We start from the raw sequence: 21328 nt of genomic DNA on the forward strand, positions 1-21328 counted from the left end.
GTGTTCATTTGGGATAAATTAGACACGATGTGGCAGCGATGTTCACGTGTCTGTCCTGTTTGTGTCTAAAATCTACTTTTAAGAACAAAAGGTGAGTGTAAGTGAAAGGGGCTAGACGAGCAAAGGGCCAGATGTGCCTGATTGTCTGATCTCAGAATCTAAGCAGGATCAGCCCTGGTTAGTAGTGCTTGGATGGGAGACCGCCCGGGAATCAGGCTTCCTGCATTGAGCAAGGGGTTGGACTCGATGATCTTGTAGGCCCCTTCCAACCCTATGATTCTATGATGTTTTCTCCCACCTTCTCCAAATAATGTTTGCACATCATGTTAGGTAAAGCACTTCTCTCCCTGTCCTTCTCACTCCCAGTATCAGAACTGGGCTGGGAGAAAAATGCCAAAAGAAGTAGATCCCCCCACCATTTTTATATGTTCATGTAGGGAAACCGGATGAAGAACAAATATCTCTCCCAATCATGCCTAGTTTGGCCCCAAGTTTAAGATGCATGGCAGTAGTGTGGAAGATGGTATCAAGACAAGGTTTTCTTGTTTTTACTATCCTTGTGGAGTTGGGTTGTGTGCGTGAATGTTTTTTATAGGCATACATCTACATTTTGGGGGTTTGGCTTAACAGAATAAGTTTTAGGGGACTCCTGTTTTACTGAGTGGATTCCTGTGCTTTCCAGTATTACAAGGTAAACTTTAAGAGGAGTTTCCTGAGCAAACCCTCCTTTTTTGCTTTTTGCCATTTGCACATTCCTGCAACAACAGTAGCCCATTGGTTACCATGAAAAGGCCATTAAATTTTCAGTTTGCACTGGAATATTTTCCAATGAAAATTAAGTCAATTTGCACAGGGTCATTTGCATAGGAAAATTTTCAGTGTGCATTAGAAAATTCCTGATGCCCTACAGAGATCTAATGTAGCATGTTTGTTTTATTTGTATTGTAATAAACAACAAAAAGTACCCCATGTGAATTTTTCGCTCAATACACCGCATGTATTTGACTTGAAATGTTTGAGAAAAATACTTATAAACATTTAAAGAAAAAAGCAAAGGTACTGAAAACTGTTGACACACTAACTCCTTTTAGCAACCAAAAGAACTGTGAATCATATGCTTTCAGCCACTCATCTATTTCAACAGAGTTCAACTCCCTGCTTGTTAGGTGCATTTCAACTGAGACATACATGTATTTCAATGACATTCATGTATTCTCTCACATACCTGCTAGCAATAATAACGTGAAAAACATTAATTACAACTTTGAAACTGCCAACCTTGCCTAAGATTGTATTTGCAATTGGCATGCCTTCTTTTTTTTTTTTTTTTACAAATGAACTTAAGAAGTGGAATTTTCCCACAGAAAAATTAAGCACTGGGAAATGTTCTGGAAAACTTCCTGTTTGGGAAATTTTTCCCGCATCGCTGGCAATAGTCCAAAGATAAAATTAGTGGATCTCTGGCTTTTCTCTAGCCAGCGCTGCTGAACTGTCTATTTTGGGCAAAAGGGCACACTGATCTCTCTTAATCTTTGCTTAGCAGGCACAAGGCATGTCATTCTGGGCCCTGCCGTGTTCTTTGATAAGCACGTTTCTGAGGTCTCTAGAGCAGCTTTCTGTCAGCTACATCAGCTGTGCAGGCCATGTCCTCTCTTGGAGGACAGGGATCTTGCCACACTGATAATATGCTTTACATGGGGCTGCCGTTGAAGATGGCTTGGAAGCTTCAGCTCGTGCAAAATGCTGCAGCACATTTCCTGTTGAATGTCAGGTGATGGGTGCACACACAGCCATTGCTTTGTCAATTGCACTGGCTGCTGGTGTCCTTCAAGACCTCATTCTAAGTGCTGGTTTTAACATATAAACCTCTACACGGCCTGGGATATGCATACCATAGAGATTTTCTCCTTATATTAATCGTTGTGCCATCTTTGGTGGGTCAAGTCAAGCTCTGCTACAGTTCATATACCATGAACGTCTGTTGTGGGCCCAATGCGGTGGAATGACTTACCTCTGGAATTGAAGAATTGTTTATTTTATTTCATCTGGAAGGGATTTCTCCTTCGATGGATATGTCTGATGTATAACTTTTCTAATTTATTATGTGCTCATTGTGATTTTATATTACCATAATTATTTTCATTCTTTTCCTCTGTAGTAAGCTGCTTTGAACTCATGCTGGAAAAGCATGATACAAATATTTAAAATAAACAATACATCTGAAAAAGGATATGAATAACAGGATGTTCTGTTCTGTTCAGTTTGCCTCTTGTCGCCTTTGTTAGTGTTTCCCCCTTCAACTAATGGGATCATTATACCAATTGATTTACTGCATGTTTGGGTACCTTTGGAAGACTGACTTTATTATTTTTCAGCTTTTGCATAGCCTGAAGTAGGATATTGAGCACAGGACTAGGTTCTGTGCAATTGATTTCCTCAGTTGTGAAGAGGACAATGGTAACCACTGTTGATATGTTAGACCAGAGCTAGGCAACCTGTTGCCTTCCAGATGTTTCAGACTACAACTGTCATCAGCCCAAGCCAGGATAGCAAGTGGTCAGGAATTATATGAGTTGTAGTCCAAAAGATGGAGGGCACCAGGTTGCCTATCCCTCTGTTAGACTAACCATGTGGTTTTCTTATCTTTCTGATGTAAAGGACTAGTGGCCCTTAAGGAGGAAGCATATCATGTGAACACTTACATGTGCACATCAGCTGCACAGGCATCAGAGCATGGTCAAGGTTTGATCCTAGTCGTTTTAACTCATCACTGTTCCCCAGATTTAGATGTGAGAGGGAGCTGTGTGCTTCATTAAAAAATGGAAGCTTTCAACCTTCTTGCATATAAAGGAAAGGGGAAGCAGATGACCGTGGTGGTCATGCAGACTCATTCTTGCAGTGACAAACCATGGGTTGTCATTATATCTGAACTGGGCCATTGTCAGTATGGAATATTTGCTGGAGGGAGCAAAGAATGAAAGTGTCCTGAAGTTATCTGCTTTACGTGTTGTTGTTGTTCAGTCGTTCAGTCGTGTCCGACTCTTCGTGACCCCATGGACCATAGCACGCCAGGTCCTGTCCTGCGCTCTCTCCCGGAGTGTGCTCAAGTTCGTATTCTAGCCATCTCATCCTCTGCCATCCCCTTCTCCTTTTGCCTTCAGTCTTTCCCAGCATCAGGGTCTTTTCCAGGGAGTTTTCTCTTCGCATTCGGTGGCCAAAATATTTGAGCTTCAGCTTCAGGATCTGTCCTTCCAATGAGCACTCAGGGTTGATTTCCTTTAGGACTGACTGATCTGACCTCCTTGCAGTCCAGGGGACTTGTAAGCGTCTTCTCCAGCACCACAGTTCGAAAGCATCAATTCTTCGGCGCTCAGCCTTCCTTATAGTCCAGCTCTCACAGCCATACATTAGTACTGGGAAAACCATAGCTTTGATTAGACGGACCTTTGTCGGCAAGGTGATGTCTCTGCTTCTTACTATGCTGTCTAGGTTGGCCATGCCTGCCTGTTATCCCGGTGATTTCTTGACTTCCTTCTTTAGCATTCCAATCCCCTGTGATGAAGAGGACATCTTTTTTTGGTGTGAGTTCTAGAAGGTGTTGTAGGTCTTCATAGAACCGATCAAGCTCAGCTTCTTTGGCCTCAGTGGTTGGGGCATAGACTTGAATTACTGTGATGTTGAATGGTTTGCCTTGGATTCGTACTGAGATCACTCTATCGTTTTTAAGATTGTACCCCAATACTGCTTTTCCCACCCTTTTGTTGACTATGAGTGCTACTCCATTTCTTCTAAGGGATTCTTGGCCACAATAGTAGATATGATGGTCACCTGAATTAAATTCGCCCATGCCTGTCCATTTTAGTTTGTTGATTCCCAAGATGTCGATGTTCAATCTTGCCATCTCATGTTTGACCACCTCCAACTTACCTTGATTCATTGATCTGACATTCCAGGTTCCTAAACAACATTGTTCTTTACAGCATCGGATTTTCTTTTCACCACCAGACACATCCAGAGCTGAGTGTCCTTTCGGCTTTGGCCCAGCCGCTTCACTCTTTCTGGCGCTACTTGGAAATTCGCTCTGCTCTTCCCCAGTAGTATATTGGACACCTTCCGACCTGAGGGGCTCATCTTCCGGTGTCATCTCTTTTAGCCTTGTGTTACGTTCCATGGGGTTTTCTTGGCAAGAACACTGGAGTGGATTGCCATTTCCTTCTCCAGTGGACCACATTTTCTCAGAACTCTCTGCCATGACCTGTCCGTCTTGGGTGGCCCCGCACGGCATAGCTTATGGCTTCACTGAGTTACACAAGCCCCTTCGCCACAACAAGGCAGTGATCTATGAAGGGGGCTTTACGTGTACTTGAGGACATATGATGGTTCCAGTGATAAGCTGAGTCCAAATTGCAAAATGAAAAGGATATGCATTCTGTGACACTAGGTAAGAGATTACCTCCAATGTGACTACTTTGCACTGAGAACTAATGCTGTACTTGGCCCATGGTTGATCATCTCCACTAAACTCAGGTGATTTATTCTCTTTTCCCATTTTCATGCCTTCCTCGATACTTCTTCCTAGACCTGAAGCACCCATCTTCTTAGAAGAGAGACTGGGTGGTCCCCCGAGTGCAATTGTTAATTACCACAAGCTACTGCGCAAATGCTTATTTGTATCCTGCCTGATTATCCCTTACCTTGTTGCCCAGACACTATACAAATAGAGTTTGCTAGGGTTTTGAAATCTTGTCTTTATGCAGCTGTTGTTTCCCTTCTCCTTTATCCTGTCTTAACTCTCAAGGAACTCTAGAGAAGGTCTGTGATTACTCTTGTATATTGTGCAGTATGTAGCAGTCTTTTGTCATTAATCATGTCATCATAGCAATAAGACTTTGTATTCTTGGTGACTGGAACTCTTTGCTAAGGGAAACCAGGCTAGTTCTGTCTTTGATGTCCTTCTGCCAGCAGGCAAAGATGTTCTTATTTAGACAGGTCTTTTTGCCTTTGAGCTGATGTTTTAGTTGCTGAAATAGGTTTCAAGTGGTGGGTGCTATTTATTCCCTAATTTTATTGCTGTGTTTTAATTGATTATCATTGTGTATGTCATCTTGTATTTTATTGTTAGCTGCCTTGAGCGCCATTTGAAATGGAAAGGCATGGTATAAATTTAATAAAGATATTAGAAGAAATTTAAACACAGGCACATTTCTCAAAAAAATAAAAAATGTAAAAGCTTGGATTGTGATCCAGAGGCGCACGTGTGCCAGTTGCACCTACATTTAAATTCCAGTTCGTGCAGAAGCTTCTGAAGAGGACACTGACAGTCTGATATATGCATGCTAGGTTGTGTGTTTCTGTCACTTCGCTGGATTGCAATCCTTGTGGTTTATAAACAGGGTATTACGTGAATTCTTTCTCTGACTATAGATACATTTTAATTTTTATCTTGTATCTATGTTGATTTTCAAAGGTTATTTTTAGGTTAAACCCTCTTAGTCTCTTATCTTTCGTCCGCAGCTACAATTGATGCTTAATAAGTGAAAACCTTTTGCAGGCTTCTGGAGTGGCTTGAAAGAGCATCCCGTTGACTCTGAGCTGAGTGATGGATGAGTTCCTCGCCTGCTGCTCTCACTTTGCTCTCAGAGTTACCCAGGGTGCAACATCCTTACAAAGCGAGGCAGGGAATTGGAAAATATTCTTCTGAGGACAGCAGTAAGTAAAGTTGCTCTCTCTCAGCACCTAGGAGTGTCCATGCTTTCACAAGTTTCTTCTGGGTATTTATGACTTGATAACACACTATGATGCGTTATTTTAATGATATCCAAGTATGTACTAATTACTCAAGTTGTATTGTTGGTAGCCAACAGTCATTGCAATAAAGTATGTACTATATGTACTATATAAAAGGCAAATGTTGCCTTTCCCCAGCCAGAGAACTTATAAATTATAAGTTATAAACTTATTGGCTTTTTTCTTTTTCTTTTTTAAAGGCAGGCCACTTCCTTTGGACTTCCAAAGTTAAAAACGGTTGGGTCTAACACCCCTCTCAATCTGTCCAAGTGAGGGCAGAAGTGTAGCTGCATTTGGACACTTGTGTAAACTGCTTTGTGAGCCTTTGGCCAAAAAGCAGTATAAAAATAAATTCTAACAGATATGAAATATGTTTTGGGCATCAAATACTCTTCAGAAAGACCTTCTGACCCTTTTGTCATCCAGCCTTCCCCTGTGTCAGCAGAAAGTCTCTCCTGGTTCTTTTCTTGTGTTTGCTGTACAAATATAGATACACTATTGATTTTTTCATTAGGCTTTCATGCAAGTAGTACAATTTTTTGTTGCTGCTGTATCTGTTATAATAACAGGCATGGTATCACCTCAGATTTAATCGTATAAATGCATATGTAATTGTGAAATAGAATAATCTCAAATCTAGGACCCAGTCTGTCAAGTTTTTAATTGACCAGTGGTATTATGGTACAAATACTATTGTACAAATAGTACAGATCAGTGCAGAAGGTGTAGGACAGATACCTGTGCCTGAACTGATGTTTTCAGGAAGGGAGTTTGGGGAACTGAGGCAAATAGCGGTGACAAAAGGTGAAGTTCTCAACCTAATTGATAAATTGAAAGTTAATTTAACCCCGGGCCAGATGGTATCCATCCTAGAGTTCTTAAAGAATTCAAATGTGAAATGGTTGATCTTCTAACAGAAATATGTAATATATCCCTAAGATCAGCCTCTGTACTGATCCATAAGATCAGTAACTGGTTAAAGAACAGAAAGCAGAGAGTAGGAATAAATGGTAACGTCTCCCAGTGGAGGGATGAAACAGTGGGGTCCCACAGGGATCTGTATTGGGACCACTGCTTTTCAACTTGTTCATAAATGATCTGGAATTCCAAGTGAGCAGTGAGGTGGCCAAGTTTGCTGGTGACACCAAATTACTTAGGGTGGTTAAAACAAAAAGGGATTGCAAAGAGCTCCAAAAGGATCTCTCCAAACTGGGAGAATGGGCATCAAAATGGCAAATGCGCTTCAATATAAACAACTTCACGTATACGTTGATGGGATAGGAGCTAGTGGTGACTGACCATGCAAGAAATCTCGGGGTTGTGGTGGACAGCTTGATGAAAATTTTAACCAGGTGTGCAGCTGCTGTGAAAAAAGGAAATTCCTTTCTTAGGCATAATTAGAGAATGAATCAAAAATAGAACTGCCAAGATCATACTCCCTTTATACCAATCTATGGTGCAGTCACACTTGGAATACTGTGTACACTTCTGGTCATTCTACCTAAAAAGGATATTGTAGAATTGGGAAAAGTACAGAAAAGAGCAATTAAAATGATCAAGGGGCAGGAACAACTTCCGTACGAGGGAAGGTTACAAAATCTGGGACTGTTTAGCTTAGAGAAAAGATGAGTGAGGGGAGACATGATAGAGGTGTACAAAATTATGCATGGTGTGGAGAAAGTGGATAGGGAGACGTTTTTCTCCCTCTCTCATAATACTAGAACCTGGGGTCATCCCATGAAGCTGATTGGTGGGAGATTCAGGATAGATCAAAGGAAGGACTTCTTCACACAGTGTGTAGTTAAAACTATGGAATTTCCTACCACAAGATGGATGGCTTTAAAGGGGGATTGGATAAATCCATGGAGGATGAGGCTATCAATGGCTACTAGTCTTGATGGCTCTATGCTACCCCCAGTGGACTGTTTAGGTGCATATAGCTGTACTCACATAGGCTCTCTGTATTGACAGTCTAATAAATACGTGTGTGTGTCGGGGGGGGCAAGTAGGCACTGACCTCCCCCTCCGCATATCTGCTATAGCTGTTGAGGGTTTATGAGTAAACAGCCCTTAAATTATTCTCACTTAGAGAAATCTTGCCTAACGTTGCTAAAAGTTATAATAATACATTTTAAATTAAAAAGTTAAATTCATTGATTCACAATACCAGTTAACTAATCTGTTCTTTGTAACAGTGTACATATCAAGTCAATGATTAAAGTATCTCTCTAATCATATAAAATTAATGTTTAAATTAAATTTAAGGTGCTTTAAAATACTGGTCAAATATTGTCAAATAATGACTGATATTGACTAGTCAGTTGATTAAATCTCTTTGGTCCAGATCCAACTCCATATACATCTCGGTTGTACCCCTTCTTCTATGACTTTCTGAGGAATGCTTTGTGCATTTTTACATAATACATAAAATATGTTGGTGGTTCGTTACACAGTTTGCAGTGTTCTTGTACCAAGCTGTCATTCCACTGCTCTGGGTCAGAAATTCACAAGTGATGCTGTTATAACATTTTTTGTTGTGCAGTAGCTATTAAATGTCTCAATAGGAAGGTTTTTTAAAAGTCTCCCAAATGTAGTAGCATGGGAACAGCATGTAAATACTTTCCTCAAATACATTAATGCTTGCAAAACTACAGATAATATCTCTGTGCTCCGGGCAGAACATAATAGATAGAATTGTTCTTGGGATTGGTAATTTTATCAAGCTTTCATAATGGAGTTTCTCCTAGACCTGGTTCAGATGCAATAAAAACCCTCCCCTCTTTCAGATATGTATGCATACAGACATACACATGCACACGGACTAAAGTGTTACTTCTGCTAACCCTGATTAAGATGATCCAGAGCAAGCAACAGAACTCACTTGGAAAATCTGATTGTAATCAGGGACATTGTACGTTGGTCTATAACTCTGCTATGAGCACCATCTGGTGAAATCAGTCAGTTCCATGAGTGCCTACCAATACATATTTTCAAAAAAGAGTTTTTACAGATGCTTAATTATCTCCCCACCCCACCACCCCAAGAACTGGGTTCTCTGTCATATAGAGGGATTGATAATTTTGCCTGAATTTTTAGGAAACAGGATGTGAGCAAATAGAGAACAAAGTTTTGCATTGGACTGCTCTAAGAGGCAAAGAATGGGACCTGGTTTGTGGGTTTTCAGTGGAGTTTGTGGCTTGCTGTCCCCCATCTTCAAGTAGGGGAAAAAGGTGAATCCAAGAAACTATAGATCAGTTAGTCTGATGTCAATATGTGCAAACTTCTAGAACAGATTAAGTGGTTGGTCTGTGAGCATCAACTACAAGGGGTACAGAACCTCTTTGATCCTGAGCGCTAAATTCCATTTTGGAGAAGCCTTCAAAGGCCAGATTCCAGTGGTGGGTGGGGCTGAAGGCTAAACAGGCGGGGCGAAAAACCAAATTTACCAGCATATTTTAGGTTAAAACTCCTACTGCCAGTAAGCAGTAACTAAGCCACAGGAGAGGCGTTGCTACCTTTTAGAATGGGGGAAAAACTGCACAAAAGCTAGGAAACCACCACTTTTCAGTGGTTGGGAGAAAGGGGGGTAGCCTTCTGCGGAAACTCTGAGGGCCAGACTGGGACCACTGGAGGGTAGGATTTGGACCCTGAGCCGGAGATTCTGCACCCCTGATCTAGAAAATAATGCATTTTTTTACTAGGAGCCAACATGGGTTTGTCAGGAATAAGTCATGCCAGACCAAACTTACCTGCTTTTTTGATAGGAGTTACTGATTTGGTGGATCATGGGAATACCCTGTACATAGTATATACCTTGTTTTCACCAAAACATTTGACAAGATTTCCTTTGATGTTGTTGTTGACAAGATAGGTACATGTGGGTTGGAAGCTACTACTGTTAGATGGATGCACAGCTAGTTGAGCAGCTGTACTCAGTGACCTGGTTGGCATGTAAGGACAAGCCACCATGGGTTGATTTCCCTGTGGGGTTTGTCATGCAGGGTTTGTAACGTATGAACCAGGCCAGGGTGAGGTGGTTCACAAACCACCCAGAACCCATGGCCTGTTTTAGGGTTTTAGATGGTTTGTTAACCACCCAGATAGCTCACCCTGGCTGGGTTGCACATAATGGCAAGCTGTGGCATGCCCCCCTCCGCAGCTTGGATTTTTAAAATGTCGGACAGCGTATAATGACAACCCCCCAGGAAAATTAACCCATGGTGACTTGTCAGGATGTACGAACCAGCCCACTGAGTGCTCATTAATGGTTCAGCATTCTCCTAGAGGGAGATCTCTTGGAGTGCCACAGGGCTCAGTCTTAGCCCTGTGCTGTTCAACATTTTTATAAATGACCTTTGGGGAGTGTAGAGCAGTTGCTTATTGAATTTACAGATGACACAAAGCTAGGAGAAATAGCCAACACCGTAGAATTCAGGATCAAGATTCAAAAAGATCTTAAGAGGCTGGAACACTGGGCTGAAACAAACAAGACGAAATTCAACTGATAAAAATGTAAAGTCTTGCATTTAGGTACAGAAAATGAAAGATATGGGGTTAGGATGGGGGGGGGACCTGGCTTGGCAGCAGTACATGTGAAAAGGACCTAGGTATCTTAGTGGTGTCTTAGGGAGCAATCCTGTGTGGATTGATGGTCGCCTCCGAGCCCGGGAGCGACCACCTATCCAGTCCAGGGCGGGAGGAGTGGTGAGGAGCGACCATCTCCTCCTTGCTCCCCCCCCTCACTTTCATGGCTAGTCAGCCAATTTTGGCCGTCTAACTGTGGGACCTTAGGGTGCAGGAAGTGTCGGCCAGACAACACATAGGATGAGTCGTACTGGCATTTCCAATGTCCCGTCCCCAGGAATGCCCCATTTTCACTGCTGCGTGCTGCTCTTACGAGCACGGGGCCGATCTGCGCTGCCTACAAGGCGGTGCGGGAGGAGGTGGGGGTTGGTTCTCCGGAAACCGACCTCGGAGCGTGAGCTCCAAGGTCGGTTCCCGGGAATCGACCTATCTGTCAAGGGCTCCTCGGAGGCCTCTCTCAGTCTAATCTAGTAGCCAAGTCCAGACACAGACAAAGGGATTCTTTTCAAAGCGTTATTCCTCTTTTACAACTTAATAACTCTACTATTAGCAACTAGATATGAGCAGCAGAGTACCTATGCCCTAAGTTGGAACAGTTGGTCCCCGTTTGAAAGGGAATCACTGGCAGACCCTGAACTTAAGGGCTAGGGAGAGTCCCTCCCCTTTTCCCTTGGATCCTCTGGGCGCAACCGTTGTTTGCATGCCAACCGGGCACTATGCCTCCTTTCCGCACCCTCCATTTGGCGCCGCTCTCTGCATCGGCATCAAGTCTGCTTCCCACGCTCTGTCACTCCCAGGACTGCTATCTAAGCTAGGAACGCCGGTGGGAGGAATCTCCGTCAGCTGTTGGCCCTCGGAAAGAGGAGCGCGCTCCTCTCCCAGGAGCGACTCCTCTTCCTCAGAATCAGAACTACTCTGGGATTCTATGGGCTCAGTGTCCACTCTGACACTATCCTATGGCTGTCTAGCCACTAACTAGTGGCCATAGGATTGCACCCTTAGTGGAACAACCTGAATATGAACTGGCAGCGCTAGGGGACTGCTAAAAAAAAAATAAAAATTCAATCTTAGCTTGCCCTGGCAGAAACACAGTGTCCAGATTGCAGGAAGTAATTGCTCCACTTTCTTTTGCATTGGTCAGGTCACATTTGGAGTACTGTGTCCAGTTCTGGGTGCCGCATTTTAAGAATGGCATTGACAAACCAGAGAAGAACGACCAAGATGGTGAGGGGTCTGGAGGCCAAGTTTTATGAAAGAGCTGGGTATGTTATTTAAGCAGTGGCAGCTCTGGGCAGCTATCTGTCAGAGATGCTGTCGTTGCATCCTGCATTGAGCAGTGCGTTGGACTACATGATCTCCAAGGTCCCTTCCTTCTATGATACTATAATTCTAGTATCATGTGAAACTTGGCACATGTCAGCTATTCCTGAGAGTTCACTACTTACGCTGAATCATTGGCTGTTAAACTACTAAGAAAGAAGATAAGTTGTTACTCCCAAATGCGTGTGCTTATCTCCTGCAGGCAACTTGAACTTTGTACAGTAATTAGACCACACTGACTCTCTTCAACCTTATATATTGTAGTGAAAGTGTGTAGTTTCATGTGTACTGAACGCGAACATTTGCATATATGTCTATGAAAGCATATTCATAGAAATATGTATGTACCATCTTTGGGAAAAGGATAAAACCATGATATCTTGACAAATGTCCCCAAGATAGTTTAAATTTCCATAACTATTTTACATTTGTCTTAATTAGAGGTTCATTTTCTGACTTTATAAAATTGGGAACTCTAAGCTTTATGTTTCTAGATTCCTATGGGCAGTGAAAGAGGGCCCATTCCTCTTCTTGTGGGAAATCGAAACAGTGAATTTTTCAGTTCAGGTTCAGCTATGTTTGGAGTAGCTTGCGTTCAAGACAAATAAAGCAGAGGTGGGAGGAACTGTTTTTTTCAAGGGCCATGTTGCGTTGTAGGTAATCAGTTGGGGACTGCCTGCCCGTGGTGAGCAGGGCCAGAACCCAAAGTGGGAGGGCCACCCCTCTCTCATTTGCTTCCACCCACCGCTCTCTCTCTGCCTCTTCCTCCCCCCCGCCCCCCAGCAGGCTGCCTGGAGAGAGTTTTGCTCTTGCCAGAGGTCTGGTTGCTTGCAAAGGGCTGAGGGCTGCATGACATTCTGCCAGGGACGAGAGGTTGCCCACCCCTGACCAATTTGGCACACTTTAAGCAGTTATTTGTGGTTCCTGTGCTATTCCATATATGCATCTGTACAGAGTGGGATCCCCAGTTCTCTCAACTACTGTGTTCCAACAACTAGCCTGAAAACATTCTGTGTGTGTCCCGCACTGCTTTAGCTTTTCTTGTTTAGGGTGTGTTTGCATCCCTGTTCAGAAATAATGGCAGTACCTGGTGGCCACTGTGGGGGTGCACGTGAGCCGCTTCCGGTTTCCTGGAACAACCTAAGAATGTGGCATTCTTACGTTGTTTCTGTGACATCAAAACCCAGGCACTTCGGGTGGTTAACTTGGGTAAACAAGCTATGGGTTAACTTGGGGTTTTTAAATCCCCAATTCCTGGGTTTGGATGTCACGGAATGCCACATTTGTAGGTTGTTCTGGGAAACAGGCTCCTGCGCGACTCACATCCCTGCAGTTCATGGGTTAATTAATTAACCCACGAATTGCTGCAGGCTGCTGCTGTTCCTTCAAAACAGGGTCTGTATGCGTGCGTGTGCATGTGTGTGTGTGCGAGAGAGAGAGAGAGAGAGAGAGAGAGAGAGCGCAAGCAGTGGACACTTTTCTGTATTTTTCTTTTGAGTTTTCCCCTTCCTCTTCTCATTTGCATGCATATGGTGCAGCAGGTCTCCTTTATGTGGGAATTTATATATTAACATTATGATGAGGATCTGCACAATCATTTCTTCCCACTCCGTATCCCCCATTTTTTCCATGGTGTTGTAGGCTGAGAAGCAACATGACTTGGTGATGGGTAAAACATGAGACACAAAGGAATGGGAGGAATTAAAGATAAAAGCTTGATTAACAGGTGGATGGTGATGTTGTGATCTTGATTTAGCTTAAAGCACTTTGCTTTCTTGCTGTTGCAGACCATTACATTAGTCTTCTGAAATGCATTTTCAAAATCTCCAAACCCAGGAAGCTTTTGACTTATCTCTTGGTCCTTATTCTGTACTGAAATGAAATCCAAGTACATACAACTGAACTTGGCATGCATAAGCATTTAGATTGTAACCTTAGCCGGGAAGGAGCCTGGCTTTTTGCTTCTGTTACTCTGTAAAATGCTAATTGATTGTGCTGCATAAATAGCTATGTAGCCTGAGTTTCCATAGGCATTGGTGTGTTATGTCAGATATATGAAACATCTGATTCAGCCTGTTGCCTGCAAAGCGCATGCCAGTGTAAACCAATTAGCCTTTCAGGTGTCATGTTGCTTTTTTGTCCCTTGAGCACTGAGCAAATTAATTTTCCATGTGCATATGTACTATAAAAAGTTAGAACTCATTCTTGTCTCTCCCCCTCCCCAACCTGTAATAAGGATCTCACTCTGGTATTATGAACAGTCTAATTTTCCAATTTATGCTGTAGATTTTGTTTAAAATCACCCTGTTCAGACTGTTAGAATGGCCTCCTTCAAAAATGAGGCATTGGAAGGTACTGTCAGAGTTGGCCGTTATCTTTACCGCCTGCGACTCATTAGCTCATACAGACGGGATAACTGGCAGAAGAGCTCAGCACAGCAAGGCTTTTCAGCAACAAAGAAAATAAAAACATTCCTGTGTTACAAGCTTCAGCACTTATCTCTGTTTTCGGGTACTATTTGTGCTGAACGAAAGCAGCTGCTACCCCGAGTTAAGAGAACAAACTCAACATGGCGTGAAATTACCACACCGCCATTCCCATTCATTAGGGTTATATTGCTACCAGCTACATGCATGACTAGCCTTTGTATGAATAATTACATGAAATATTGCTTTGTGATTTTGTTTTAAACTTACAATATTGACAAACCACAGCCCAGCACCTGGGGGTACTTCAGTAGCAGCCCCATAAAATACCAGACTTTTATGGCTGTCCAAAATTCGAAAGAATAAGAGTGAAACTTTAAAAAAGAACGGTATCTTTTAAATTAATGCAGTTAATATTAAACAGTTTGGGAGAAGGGTGTGTTCGATCACTGTCAAATATTGAGCTGGTACAGCAGAATTTACAGGCAATGGCAGATAAGTTTCTCATAAGCAGAAATCATCCCAGTTTGAGTAGTCTTCATTCTTCCCTGTCTGAAACATCACATTGTTGTGAAACTTGGGAGTTTTCCAAAAAGTGCTGATAGAACACTCTCTGCACACTAGTTTAATATGCCACCTCTACACAGATGGAGATTTTTAATTTTTTTTGGAAGCTAGCACTAAGTTTTTGAAAAAGAAAATATTTCAGATGTTTAAGCATTAGCATCCAGGTGCCTGGATGAACAGGCAACACGAGATGTTTCCAATCTCACTTTTGAAACAATTCCCAGTACAAAATACTCAGATTCAGTTATGAGGGGGGTCTGGTGCTTGCTGACAAAAGTTGTGTGTGATGGCTCAGTCCTATCCTTGCTTTATGAATGATGACATATGAGCAAGTTGCTACTGTTCTCAATACTAGTATGTGTTCCATTTCTAAACAATGCTATACTCGTGAATGTTCTAGTTGGATCCCCCATACAAAACATATCACAGGAAGTGACCAAGAGTTATGTTCTTTAGGGGGACATTTTTATGTTCAGTGGTGGACCACCTGCTTACATGCAGAAAGCCCCAGGTTCAATCCCTGGCATATCCAGGTAGGGCTGGGAAATATCCGGGTCTGAAACCCTGGAGAGCTGCTGCCATTGACTGTAGGCAATGCTGAGTTAGATGGACAAATGGACTGGCTCAATATAATGCAGCAGCTTATATTCCAGAAGAGTTAGTCAGTGTTTGGTGACAATTTGTATGGGTCTTGGGCCATTTGCATGTGCTTCAAGCAGTAAACCAAGCGTTAATGTCTGCTGTCATTTTTTTCAATATCTTTTGTCATCATTAAATAGCAAATTCCACCTTTTTCACACAGGGAGGACAGCTTGAAAGAAGGATTAAAGCATCACAGGGACTGGGTTCACATGATCACAGAGCGGAAATCATAGAATCATAGAATAGTAAGGTTGGAAGGGGCCTACAAGGCCATCGAGTCCAACCCCCTGCTCAATGCAGGAATCCAGGTCAGAGCATCCCTGACAGATGGCTGTCCAGCCTCATCTTGTATGCCTCCAGTGTGGGAGAGCCCACCACCTCCCTAGGAAATTGGTTCCATTGTCGTATTGCTCTAACAGTCAGGAAGTTTTTTCTGATGTTCAGCCAGAATCTGGCTTCCTGTCACTTGAGCCCATTCTTCCGTGTCCTGCACTCTGGGATGATCGAGAAGAGATCCTGGCCTTCCTCTCTGTGACAACCTTTCAAGGACTTGAAGAGTGCTATCATATCTCCCCTCAGTCTTCTCTTCTCAAGGCTAAACATGCCCAGTTCTTTCAGTCTCTTTTCATAGGGCTTTGTTTCCAGTCCCCTGATCATCTTTGTTGCCCTCCTCTGAACCCTCTCTGGTTTGTCTGCATCCTTCTTAAAATGTGGTGCCCAGAATTGGACACAGTACTCCAGATGAGGCCTAACCAGTGCTGAGTAGAGGGGAACTAGTACTTCCCAGGATTTGGAAGCTTTGCTTCTATTAATGCAGCCCAAAATAGCATTTGCCTTTTTTGCAGCCACATCACTGTTGGCTCATATTCAGCTTGTGATCAGCAACAATTCCAAGATCCTTCTCACATGTAGTATCACTTAGCCAAGGATTGCCCATCTTGTAACTGTGCATTTGGTTTCTTTTTCCTAGGTGCAGAACTTGGCATTTATCCCTATTAAATGTCATTCTGTTGTTTTCTGCCCAGCACTCCAGTCTATCGAGATCACTTTGAATTTTGTTTCTGTCTTCCAAAGTATTAGCTATCCCGCCCAATTTTGTGTCATCTGCAAATTTGATCAGCATTCCCTGCACCTCCCAAGTCATTCATAAAAATGTTGAAGAGCACTGGGCCCAGGACTGAGTCCTGCGGTACCCTGCTCGTTACCTCTCCCCAGTTTGAGAAGATAAGCCCATTGATAAGCACTCTTTGAGTCCGATTCTGTAGCCAACTGTGGATCCACTGGATCGTTGTTTCATCTAGCCCACTTTGAGCTAGCTAATGAGCCACGATGGCTAGATTTCCCCCCACATGAGATCTGTGATCTTGCGAAGCGGACCATTGTCTTCCTTCCTGCTCCCCGCCACCCCCCCAGTATAGTCCAGAAACCACATTCAGCACATCCCACCAGAAGATATGCATTATCTGCTGCAAAAGGAGTAAGCTTTTTTTCAATAATTCCATACAAAATTAATCTTGTTAGAAAGTGATGTACTGTAGCCATTTAATACTGCAAAGTTCAGTATTGCCTGTGCTCAGTGGCTTATAATGAGGAAGGTGTCCTAGAACTAATAGAGTAATTAAAGAGAAGAAAATGAAAATGTAAGTAAACAGATTCTTCCATCTATCGATTGGACATCAAATAGTGCTGTACAGTTGAAATGAACAGTTTTACTAATGCATGACACAGCAATCTCGTAGGTGAATAACATACAGGCTTGTAATGTGTCTGAAGTGCAGTTGGAATTCACTTAATACACAGAATGAAAAGCAGCAAGACTTGTTCAGGAATTTTGCTTGCCTCTCTGGATTTGCTGCTTTGAGCATCCAGACCCATCTTCGAAATACTTTAACCTAGGTGTTCTTTGGAGTGGGCGGGTGGAACTTGTTTAAAACCAGATTTGATACTTAATCTTCTTTCTCCTTTTTCTCTTTCAGGTCAGTAACAGATCCGCGAGATGGAAAGAGAGTTGCACTCAAAAAGATGCCCAACGTCTTCCAAAATCTGGTCTCTTGCAAAAGGGTCTTCCGTGAATTGAAGATGTTGTGTTTTTTTAAGCATGATAATGTAAGTGGCCTACATCTTGCTGTTGATAAATCCTACTTGCATTCTGATACAAATAGCGCCTAAGTTTTTTAAGGACGATGGTCATGTTGGATCAGACTTGCATGTTACAACTCACGTGTGGCAGGTAGTAAAGGCACAGGGCAGTGTGCAAATGGCACATTAATTTTTCCGTCCCGTTTCTAGCAGAGGAATAGATGGCCAATGGACAGAGTGAATCTCTGGCTTGTGTAGAGACATAACATTTCCAGAAATTTTGAAGCTATGGGAAATACTGGAATTTTTCAGGAAAAAATGAAAAATTGGGGAAGAAGTGAAAAATGTGCAATGTTTATTTTTTAGCTTGCTTTACAGATCTAAAGTCACTTTGTTACTTTTAAGAACATAAAATGTATTGTGCATAACTTGGTTTTCTCATAAAATAATCATTAAAACTAATAACTTTTAAAAGTAAACTCAATACATTTGTAATTATTTTCTGAATAAACTATACTTTAATATAGCAATCATGATCATTTTATGAACAAACCAAGTTATACATAATACATTTTAAGTTCTTATTTTAAAGAAATAAGAAATATTGTTATGACTGGAGGGAACTTCAGCAAGTAGTCAGTCCCTGAAACATCTGAATCATCCTAGAAGCCAGAAGAAGCAGGAAGAGCTGCAGGAGAGGAAAACGAGTATGCAGCATCTGTTCCTTTTTGTGAGGAATTGTTTGGGGTGGAGTTTAGGGAATTCTGGTGTGAAGGAAAAGCTGTTGATAACTTTTTTACTGGGAAGACTCTCTTACCTATTTGGAATGGTAACCAAGCATGTTTAATTTAAGTACCTTTAAGCAATCTCAACCTGTTATTTGAAGAGTGACATTTTATTCCCTTTTTTAAATAATTCTCCCTCATAAACACCTTAATTTTTGTTCCATTTGAAAGGTTGTCTCTAGTGTTGGTGGCATAGGAACCAGGCTACTGAGTTTCTTTTAGCTTCAGAGGGTTTATTTTGGTGGCAGCAGCTAATAGCTTTTTAATCCTCTGTAGAATATCCAGCAGTTATTTCTTCCGTTCCTTATTAAAACTATTGATCTAATGTATCTTTTACTGATAGACCTTTAGGGATGCTCTAAGTCATGCTCAGTTCCCAAAATGTGACTAGAGTCGCTATAATATGTTAAGAAAATGTGTGTTCTTCACAGTTTGGGTTTTGTTCTTTAGAGTTCTGTGTTTCTGGGCTTGTTCTGGTTAGATGTTGGAGCAGTCAATGAGTGTAATTCTAAAATCCACATGTGGGAGAAACACTGGATGTTATCCTGCCACTACCACCACATGTGACAAAACATCATGTGGGTTTATTTTATTTATTTGGTTTATTACATTTATATCCTGCCTTTTTTCCTCTTGCAAGGAACCCAAGGCAGCATACATAATCCTCCTCCTCACAACAACAACCCTGTGAGGTAGGTTGGGCTGAGAGTCTGTGCCTGGCCCAGAGTCACCCAGTGAGCTTCCATGGCCGAGTGGGGACTAGAACCCGGATCTCCTGACTCCCAGTCCAACACTCTCGCCACTGCACCACACTGGCTCATCCCACCTATGTTTCTATTTTTTTTTAAAGAACTCACTACTACAGTTTTTAATAAAGTTGCCCATTAGACTTCACCATTACCAAATGCTGCCTCAGCTATGAACCCCCCCCCCCCCCCCGGCTTTAGCATTTCCAGAAATTTTACATCTCTTTGTTCAGTCGTTAAGTCGTGTCCGACTCTTCGTGACCCCATGGACCATAGCACGCCAGGCCTTCCTGTCCTCCGCTCTCTCCCGGAGCGTGCTCAAGTCCATATTCATTGCATCAGTGATGCTATCTAGCCATCTCATCCTCTGCCGTCCCCTTCTCCATTTGCCTTCAGTCTTTCCCAGCATCAGGGTCTTTTCCAGGGAGTTTTCTCTTCGCATTCGGTGGCCAAAATATTTGAGCTTCAGCTTCAGTATCTGTCCTTCCAATGAGCACTCAGGGTTGATTTCCTTGAGGATTGACTGATTTGACCTCCTTGCAGTCCAGGGGACTCGTAAGAATTTTCTCCAGCACCACAGTTCGAAAGCATCAATTCTTCGGCGCTCTGCCTTCCTTATAGTCCAGCTCTCACAGCCATACATTACTACTGGGAAAACCATAGCTTTGATTATACTTTTGTCGGCAAGGTGATGTCTCTACTTCTTACTATGCTGTCTAGGCGTGCCATAGCTTTCCTCCCCAGGAGCAAGCGTCTTTTAATTTCATGGCTACAGTCACCATCTGCGGTGATCTTGGAGCCCAAGAAAATAAAATCTGTCACTGCTTCCATTTCTTCCCCTTCTATATGCCAGGAAGTGATGGGGCCAGATGCCATGATCTTAGTTTTCTTACTGTTGAGTTTCAAACCAGCTTTTGCACTCTCCTCTTTCACCCTCAACAAGAGGCTCTTGAGATCCTCTTCGCTTTCTGCCATTAGGGTGGTATCGTCTGCATATCTGAGGTTGTTGATAATTCTCCTGGCAATCTTAATTCCGACCTGTGATTCATGCAACCTGGTGTTTATCATGATGTACTCTGTGTATAAGTTAAATAAGCAGGGCGACAATATACAGCCTTGTCGTACTCCTTTCCCAATTTTGAACCAATCGGTTGTTCCATGTCCGGTTCTTACTGTTGCTTCTTGACCCTCGTACAGGTTTCTCAGGAGACAAGTAAGGTGGTCTGGTACTCCCATCTCTTTAAGAATTTGCCACAGTTTGTTGTGATCCACACAATCAAAAGCTTTAGCGTAGTCAATGAAGCAGAAATAGACATTTTTCTGGAATTCTCTTGCTTTCTCCATGATCCAGTGAACGTTGGCGATTTGATCTCTAGCTCCTCTGCCTCTTTGAAACCCAGCTTGTACTTCCGGTAGTTCTCAGTTCACATACTGCTGAAGCCTAGCTTGTAGGATTTTGAGCATAACCTTCCTGGCATGTGAAATGAGCGCAATTGTACAGTAGTTTGAACACTCTTTGGTGTTGCCCTTCTTTGGAACTGGAATGTAAACTGACCTTTTCCAGTCTTGTGGCCACTGTTGAGTGTTCCAAATTTGTTGGCATACTGAGTGCAGCACTTTAACAGCATCATCTTTTAGGATTTTAAATAGCTCAGCTGGAATACTGTCATCTCCGCTAGCTTTGTTGTTACTAATGCTTCCTAAGGCCCACTTGACTTCACTCTCGAGGATGTCCGGCTCTAGTTCAGTGACCGCACTATCATGGCTATCAGGGACATTAAGATCTTTCCTGTATAGTTCTTCTGTGTATTCTTTCCACCTCTTCTTAATCTCATCTGCTTCTCTTAGGTCCCTGCCTTCTTTGTCCTTTATCATGCCCGTCTTTGCACAAAACATTCCCTTGATACCTTCGATTTTCTTGAAAAGATCTCTAGTCTTTCCCATTCTATTGTTTTCCTCGATTTCTTTGCATTGTTCATTTAAGAAGGCCTTCTTGTCTCTCTTTGCTATTCTCTGGAACTCTGCATTCAGTTGGATATATCTTCCCCTTTCTCTCTTGCTTTTCGCTTCCCTTCTTTCCTCAGCTACTTGTAAAGCCTCATCAGACAGCCACTTGGCTTTCTTGCATTTCTTTTTCTTTGGGATGGATTGAGTTGCTGTCTCCTGAAAAATGTTATGGACCTCCAGCCATAGTTCCTCAGGCACTCTGTCTATCAGGTCTAATCCCTTAAATCTATTTGTCACCTCCACTGTATATTCATAAGGGATATGATTTAGGTCATACCTGAATGGTTTAGTGGTTTTCCCTACGTTCTTCAATTTAAGCCGAAATTTTGCAACAAGAATCTCATGATCTGAGCCACACTCAGCTCCAGGTCTTGTTTTTACTGAC

At 42.5% G+C, this 21328-nt stretch overlaps 1 protein-coding gene across 5 annotated transcripts in view; it reads left to right on the forward strand.

Moving 5' to 3' along the window:
* The window catches only part of NLK (nemo like kinase), a 124895-nt gene that overhangs the window by 47283 nt on the left and 56284 nt on the right, over positions 1–21328 (forward strand). For 2 of the 5 annotated variants that reach the window (XM_084822626.1, XM_084822625.1), the window contains 2 exons: positions 11513–11633; positions 17303–17432. In XM_084822626.1, the coding sequence (XP_084678752.1) occupies positions 11513–11633; positions 17303–17432 (251 nt within the window). Of the gene's footprint in view, positions 1–122; positions 5710–11512; positions 11634–17302; positions 17433–21328 lie in introns of those variants that run through there. The other 3 variants (XM_084822622.1, XM_084822623.1, XM_084822624.1) reach the window with 2 other exon arrangements.

This window comes from Heloderma suspectum, chromosome 16 (genome assembly GCF_057233095.1).
Source record: "Heloderma suspectum isolate Gila_16-S chromosome 16, 16-S_ref, whole genome shotgun sequence".
Lineage (NCBI taxonomy): Eukaryota > Metazoa > Chordata > Lepidosauria > Squamata > Helodermatidae > Heloderma > Heloderma suspectum.